Below are 8,428 nucleotides of genomic sequence, written 5' to 3'. Positions count from 1 at the left end.
CCGTTCACCCCAATCCTCACCAAACGTGTTTTTGACAATCCAGAATGGAGTGTTTTCATCAATTCCAAAACCCACTGATAGAGCAGCGTGGTTCAAGGCATCTGGATTGCACTGATCCGCCGTTAGATTAAGGATCCCGGAGTTGTAAAACTGAGTTGAGTGATAGAAAGAGAACGGTGTGCGGAATTTCGTTGTATGACCTTAGCGATGTGAAACATTATTGACAATGAAACTGTATCCCTGTTTACTGGAAGTTTCGGAAATCCAAGCAATATTCGGTTATATAAGTGGTATGCTGTTAACGAGAACCGAGAGCTTCATAGATTCATGGATCGAGCCCAGTTTTGTTCAATAACAAACGTTTTTAAAACACTCAGCATAGATATATAGACGTAATGCACTACTCACAAGGTTGTTGTAAACGCTTCGACAGCCCACGAGACAGATTCATTTGAGTTGTAAATTAGTCTCGCGCAAAACCAAATCAGTTTGCAAGTGAGTGTATTTAGCTACTTCAGCATACTTGTCATATCTTTGCTCACCCGGAAAAAGTTTTAATCTCTGCTGCAAACCGACAAACTTCTCTTCATGTAAATGCAGCGCTTTGTGTTTCAAAGTTTTTTATAAGACATGCATTCGAGATATTTCCAACGTTGAGATTTTCTCTCTACTACTCCCTACTACCTGAAAGACCAGGCCGTTTTGTTTTTCACTATCCCTTCTCATGACTGATGTTGTCAAAAAATGTACTATCGTTGATACAGTCGATGACTGACAGTACGACGGCGTTTGATGGACGAGGAACTTTTTATAACAATTCGTATATTACTTAAGATGAGGATTGCGAGAGTGCTGCCAAGTGAAAAGTTGGAGAACCGGACTTTCTGTTCACTTCCACAGAAGCTACTTTGAATTTTAGATACCTGTATTGACCTAGCATCCACCATCTGTGTGTGGGGACAAATTTGCAAATTTGAGTTCGAAACCTGACTTTCATTTCTATATTGCATTATGCGTGGCAGAGTGTGATTACAACTCAATGCCTGTGACTAGCCCGGCTGCAGATTGGACGGCCAAAGAGTCGTAGCTCGGGGACGATTTTGACTTCTAAGTATAGAAAAGCAATTCTGGAACGAAGTCTCCGGACGGGCGGATGGTAAACAGAAATACTTGAGCATTAAATGGGATTGAGTTGTCTGAGATTGCAAAAAGGATTAACAAAATACACACTCACCTTAAGCGTGTGCGCGTTTAATCCGAGACTGAGTGGACCGTTTCTGTGTAAGTATTCTGCAATTAGTTGTTCGTTTCTCGGCAGCGCAGCAAACCCATTCACAAATGCTACGGCTTGCTTAGGGTTGAATTTGCAGGCTTGCTGACTGGCAACATAAGGATAGTCAATGGACAGTTGCAATCCACCGAGGCGTTGTACAGCCATATACGCATCAATTGGGAAGCCACCATCGCAACCACGGTCTACGTCGTCGCAGTCAATCAGTTGCTAATTGCATGAAGAAAGATAAATTAAGGGTTTGGATGCACCCTTGATCTTTGGAAGATTAGAGGAATTGGTGCATTGGCAAATGTGAACCGCCAGTCGCAGAAAGAAGGCGCTACTTCCAGATGATGTCAATAGAAAAACCTAAAGTTCTTCCCTGTGTATTCAAAGATATGAGGGAAATATTTGCGCTCGAGTTTGATACTCCATTATTCCACCGACCAACAGTCCAGTGTTTAGAAATGATATTGCGAAACGCAAATAGTCAGCGGCCAAAATAAACTACACATGATGTTAATTTTTCCAGTTAACAGAGAAAATGAAAATTGTTTGATTCTTACAGCTGTGAGACTGGAATTGAGTCCATCGCTGTCCGCCTTGTTTATGAGCTACCTGAATAATTACATCAGAGCGCAAGAATGAGTGTTCATGCAAGCGTCGTGTGAATGTGAACTACACTATTCCTGCAATTGTCCACAAATAGACCAGTAATTCCACCGAGTTGTATAGTGTCATTTCGTAGAAATAGGAATTGTCCCGTGATACAAAATTCATACTACAAACCAGTGGAATAAGAGACACACTGACCATAACCCAGCAAAACAAAATCACGATCTATCCTACCGCGATGCAAGAGAAGGCATATACCAACTGGCCACTCACATGACGGGATATTGAATACTCTACAAAAAACTACATAAACGCAGCTAGACACGGAGGAAGCACCCATTCAACTGCGCACAGACGATGTCTCCTCGAGTGGGGACGAAACGTTTGCAAGCCAATTGCCAAACTCGGCGAACAGATCAACTGCCATCCGATCAGCCACCAAAATTCATACAGCTAAAAGGCAGAGTTCTCTTTTACCTGTTTCTTTTCAAATGAGATTTCGTTCTTCAAGTGAAATCGATTTGTGCTGAAAAGTCGAGATGTACTGTGCATGATTCAATCTGGACTGTCGTTCCACGTAAAACCTACTGTGGGGATCTCTTGAAGAGTTCCGCTTGTTCTGAAGTGCTTCACTCACTCATCTTTCCACAGATTACTCCGCATCATAAGGGCTGTCAACTTAAACTTTGGAAGATCTTAAAAATGACTAATCTCTGAAATGATCTCTATTCCAGCCATTAAGACATGATCCTGATTATGAAAAAACACAAAGACACAGCATCATGTCACGAAAATCTATGGATGGGTAACTCAGATGCAGAACGGTTTATTGTTCAAGACAGTAAGTAGGCTTATCAAATGCTTCATAGATTTTTTAACCCAGAACAAAAATATCTCTGTCACTCAAAAGCATTCTAGTGTAAAATACGTTGGACTTTGAAAGCGCATATACAAACGAGGACTGCTATTTCTTTCTCTAACAGAAAAAGGTAATGGGTAACTGTTATCTATTGGAGTACCGGCAAAAGAGATAAGCATGTGGTCAAAGGGGACCTTCAGTTCCGAATGCCATGTCAACTGTCACATCTACAAGCGTTCACCCAACACACAGTATTATGAGCGTCCGCGGGAGGTTTCCTGTCTTTCAACATAACACAATCTGACCAACCATGTGTTTCATTGATCGAAAGTGGAGAACACAATAAACTGCTTGTTATGAGAATGCGATCCACACTTATCCTACACACCGCAATATTAGGTAGGTGGTTACATTTACGACTGGAAAAGAAATTTGGGGCGTTTATTGAACAGGATTCGGAAAACAGATTCACAACTTGCCTGTGCACTGAGACTGAACAGTCGTCCGTATCTGAGAAACCATTGCCCTTCGACGTTCTGAACCGCAGAGTATGACCAACAGCAACCACACCGGCCTTGGTCGGCCACAGGACCAACCGCGCCTTTTTCTCTCCAGTCGAAGTATGGTGGTAGTTCTTCCGTCCCATTCATTTGAATCTCCTCAGTTGGTTCAATTATCTCCGGGAATCTAGCCGTTAAATATTGGGCTTCGAACTCCTCATCTGCAACAGACCTGTCACATTTTGGAGGTCACTACCTGTGAGGTCGAAGAACTTAGTCACACCATATTTGGCAGTTCCTAGATCGGCTTGCTGATATATCATCGCTTGTTCCAAATTTTCCTTAAATATTTCAAACCGTCGCTGATCTTCTAAAAAGTTTGTAGGCCAACCTGGAAGTATTAAGTTGGAAATTACCGTCATTTTCAAAGTACTTGTTGTATTTATTCTTGAAATTTTCGTAAAGCTGTCGTACATCTGACGACTCCTGAAATATTTGTTAAAGCGTTCTCATGGTTAAATAGAATAACAGGGGAGGCGAACATGAGGGGAGACTGGTGAGGACATCTCAGGGATAACCTGGGAAAGTTGCTCCTTACCTGAACACTGCTTTCCACATTGAGCTGCATAAGCTCAATGCATAAGCTCATCAGTATATACATGATAGGAGTCATAGTGTATTGATACTCGCAGCACTTGTACCTATATGCCTACTTATAGACTTCGGAACTAGATACCAGTGTAACCTGGCTATTTGCCATTAATAAACATTAGTTCGCACCAGGTCTGATTACTGGTCTAGCATCTACTACTGTCAGTAAACAGAAGCATAGGTTATCTGTGGGTGGCTATGTATTCATAGCACTCACTTTCCTGCATGGCGCGATTATTGTGGGTGCTGCACATCAGCGGCGTGAATTTTGAACTGTCTAAAGGTTTGAATGCGGTCGTCAACTGATATAATTGTAGTCCCGATGATCCGATGTTCAGAGTTGACTAAAATTGTGCTTCAAGAGTGCAGGAGCCTGAATGACAACAACCAGAATCTGATCGTGCTATGCTTGACGTCCACTATGCCATTGTATTCACTCGGGCCGTATCCGCTACAGCAGATGAGTTGTCGATCTATTTTACCAGTATAGATGGGTGTGGAAAGTTGTGAGGTTGAAAATGGGATTTCTCGCCCCATTAGGATGAACCTGAGGGAGGAAATATGCCACCAAGATGTAAATACTCTTACAGGGCACCTGAAATGCAAAATAGTTTATCTAAAAGTAAATGTTGTCGATATTCTTCGTCCTACAGCAACAGAACCCTAGTGCTATTATTCCAGCTGTTTTCCGGTTTCAACTTTAACTGACCGGCTGTCCAACTTCCTCCTCATTGTAATGCGTCATTGATGTTAGTGAAAAATGATCGAACCCCTAGCATTCTACCTCTGAATGTTTTCGTTTGTCTGGATGGTTTTAGCGTCCTTTTTTTTTTTTTGTGTGGTTGTATATTGTTGACAGCTTCCAAGGAACAAGTAGGGCGAGTGTCAAAAATCACTGCAGACAGCGCCATGTGCAAGCCGTCCATGCTTGTATTCTTATTTTATATGAAAGTGTGGTTCACGTGAATCGTTGTACCTGTATGTTTGATGGTAGCGGGATAAGATCCGGAAGAATGATGTTTCATCCTGTCAGTGAAGCCAATCTATAATGAAAAGCCAGTGACACTGCACAGCTATATTATGGTTACTGGGAGTCATCACAAAACTCTGGGGAGTTTCGAACCTGCGATCTTCCGGCTGGTGGTTGAATTCTTAACCGTTCGACCACATACGGCTAAACAGTAGTGTAATTAGCTCCTACTTTTACAGGACATAGTCCAGCACATTGCTGTTCAGGTGCCCGTTGCCCAAATTATGGATAATAAACCACTATTTTGGAGGTCTCAGCTCCGGAACTGTCTTAGTTTCTTGAGTTGCGTACTGCAAATGATTTCCACTAAGGGTAAAACAGCTGTACCATGCTTCTCGTATTTTCGGTCTGGGATTGCTTAGCTGGCAAGACGGGAACTCAACTGAAAACTCGTTCCGAATGTCATGGAAGTTCGAGACTGGTTACGCAAAACAAGTGAGGGGGTCGTTTTGGCTTGATAAAGTGAGGAAACAGTGAATCAAAGTTTGTGGATGAACGAGCTGATTCAACAGCGTTGATGGCCATAAGGCTGTGCCATATTAGTGACGATGTCTAACCACTGATGAGCTGGCATGCCAACCCCATGTGTGTTTTGAATCAACACATACAAGGTCTGATTTTAAGATTTTTATGCCCACGTCGTGAGATGTTCATTCTGCTTCATATTTCGGTAAAAGCAAGGTTTAGGAAACAGGGGATGGCGAAACAACTGATAATCTGGTGTACAAAGAACAAGACCGATCAAGTCTGGCCGTCTCAGATTTGTTACTTTAAGCCACTTTAGAGATAAATGTGAGTTGCCTCGAAAGCATCCAGATTAGATGAAATCGGTTCTATTCTGTCCTAAAAGCACAATGGCCAAGCTTCACAGTCATGAAGCACTGTTGGAAACCCCAGGCGTTGTTAGCTTTGTTGTCTGCCAGTAAACCACTGCCAGGAAGTCCCCAAAGGTTCACAAGTTGTATAAATGTCAATCGAGCTTTGTAAATCCCAGAATCTACTCACAGAGTTAAGTTTAGTTAGTTTCCAACCAGCTCTAGATCCTGGGACGCCATGCAATGGTTTGGTGTTAAACCGAACCAGGTCAGAAATGAAAAGTGACTCTACTACTTGAAGATGCATAGCCCATTTCGAAACGCACAGCAGACTCTGGTCCCACAAGTGTGATGTCGCTAGCATACTCTAAGCTAATGAGTTTTTTTGGAAGAATTTCTAAGCTAAGATTTTAGCACTCATCGGTTTGACGATGAACCCTGACGACAAAGGTAACTGAGGTGCTGAAATCCAGAGGTTATTCACCATACGCCCACGACTGCTTGAGTAAAATGAATGGATGAATAGATGAAAGAACGGTGGGCTTTCGGTGGAGGGTTTTAACACATCAGTATGGTCCATTGAGTCAAATCCAGCTGCTGAAATGTAAGAAGACGATCGTTAATAGTCTTCTGTGTGTGCTACTGTGGGTTGTCTGGAAAGTAAAATATACCGTCGGTGTATCCGCTATCTGAACAGACACCTGTTTGGTTTTCACGACATCGCTTCTCAAAAGTGCTATTTGGTTTGTGCAGGATGGCAGAATGGCTTGCATCCATTGCGAATGAAAATGAAGTCCCTGTGGTTAGTGCCTTGGGATTTAGTCCATAGTGGAAAATACCTTTCAAATGCTTTGTGTGTGTCGTTACAGGCGGTGAACAAACCTTTCTCCTCTAACATTTATCAGAGCAGAAGAAAGACCGGCTAGGTCGAGTCGTTTATTCTTCTGAAGGAATTTGAATGTACCTGACGATTTATCTTCGACTAGAGCTGACAAGCTATCTGCCTGATTGGGAAATATTCGCATGTTTTTTCCATTAGTTCCGTTAAGGAAGACAGCTGAATTATTCTTCAAAGTTCCTCACTCAAGACGGTGAAAAGTAGATAATTTTCAGCAAGTAGAACGTATGATTCGATCAATACCATCGGTTCCGTAAACATCTACTCCATCGACATCAGTCTTCAAATTCATCGACTTTTTGAGCAGGGTGTTCACACTGAGAGCAGCGGTTTTTTCACTAGTCTATCTCGCCATCCTTTGAAATCTGAGAAGGTCTCATTATGAGGGTTATCTTGTAAATTATGCGAGCGTTTCATCATCACGAAAAGGCCTATTCGTTTAAATTTTCAGCCGTCGGCCTTTCCGTTTTATCCACGGTTGATTAGAAAATTCTAAGACAATAATCGGAATGAGACGTGACTAGCAAATCAGTCACACCTATTTTACTTCGAACTAGGAAAAAATGCTGATCAACCTTCGACTGCTTTTCGATTTTTGAAAACCGCAGTCACCGCTTGTCAGATGTTGATGCATAGGGTGTCCGTTAGCATTCACTCTTAGCTGATCTTGTTACCAATTTAAAGGCATTCAGATTCCATCATACCGTCAGTTGCGCCACTGAAAAGAAGACACTGGATCAGACAGCCGTGAGAAAATCTTTGACGAAAAAAATGATCAATACATTTGTCTCAACTTCAAACCAAAGATGTTAACACCCCCTCCTCAAATAGCCCCATGTGTTAACAAACTAATAGTATGTCTCTTTTTCACAGTGAACAGCTTTTCAGGACATATCTCGTTACACGCAAAGCTCCAACTCAGTTGAAGAGGAGACTAGCAGAGTGATCTAATCAATGAAAGGGCGATCAAGAATACTTTAGAGGTCCCGCAGATTGCAGCACATAACTGTTTTTAATTCCATCGAAAGAATCGATTATATTGGACTTTTCATACGGTCCAACACTACCAAACTCAGCTGCATTACTCAATGAGATAGTCTTCCCACTGATTCAATAATCGTGTTAAAGGTGACCGTTTGCCGTTTACCACACTGTTTACGTGCTGTGATTCAACAAGAGTGGCTTATTTTGAGTTGCTTAGCAGATTTTACGTTAAACTCAGCCAGTCCTCTGAAAAAATGCCTTCCATTTTCGTTCACAACGGCATTGTGTCCATTGTAAGTCCTCTCAAGAATGATACCGAGAAGCGTACCAAGAATAGCTGCCAAATGATATCAAATCGACATCTGAGTGTTCTGAAGAAATTGCGAGGCTCATTTGATAGCTCTTCATTTAATCCATCTTTACTACCTGTAATAACCCTGTACTGAACGACTGTATGTGAAGAATTTTCTAGGAGATAGAATCTCCTTCTCTGGGTGGCACGTTTCGACATGACAATGTACTACATCGTCATCGAGAATCAGGATAACCTTTCACTGATTCATTACAACTGATTATTTATTGAATGTGGGATACAATACCAAGGTGTTCAAGATTGCTCTGACAGTTTGCTTTAGTCTTGTCGAGGACAATTTGAAATAATAGCGAGAGCTAACTGCTTCCTCGTTTTTAAACCGCACGTTCTCAGTCTGCCAACTGTTCAACCTTCATACATGCTGCAGTTCCAGAGCAGCTCTTATTCAGCTGATATCTAACCCCTGACTAAGCATATTATATCCCACAAA

The 8,428-nt window shown here is 41.9% G+C and overlaps 1 protein-coding gene across 1 annotated transcript; it reads right to left on the bottom strand.

The window, feature by feature from the left end:
- T265_12428 (hypothetical protein) lies at positions 1 to 3,920 on the bottom strand (the record flags this gene model as incomplete). The annotated part of the gene is given in 6 exon segments (XM_009163844.1): positions 1 to 150; positions 1,235 to 1,501; positions 3,212 to 3,468; positions 3,480 to 3,617; positions 3,664 to 3,733; positions 3,846 to 3,920. Coding segments are annotated over 6 exon segments (957 nt in total), but the record flags the coding sequence as incomplete, so codon positions are not given.
- Positions 3,921 to 8,428: the final 4,508 nt, after the last annotated feature.

Source organism: Opisthorchis viverrini, assembly GCF_000715545.1.
Source record: "Opisthorchis viverrini unplaced genomic scaffold opera_v5_1, whole genome shotgun sequence".
Classification (NCBI taxonomy): Eukaryota; Metazoa; Platyhelminthes; class Trematoda; order Opisthorchiida; family Opisthorchiidae; genus Opisthorchis; species Opisthorchis viverrini.
Note: the sequence above shows the minus strand (reverse complement) of the source record. Positions and strands in the feature narration are given on the sequence as shown.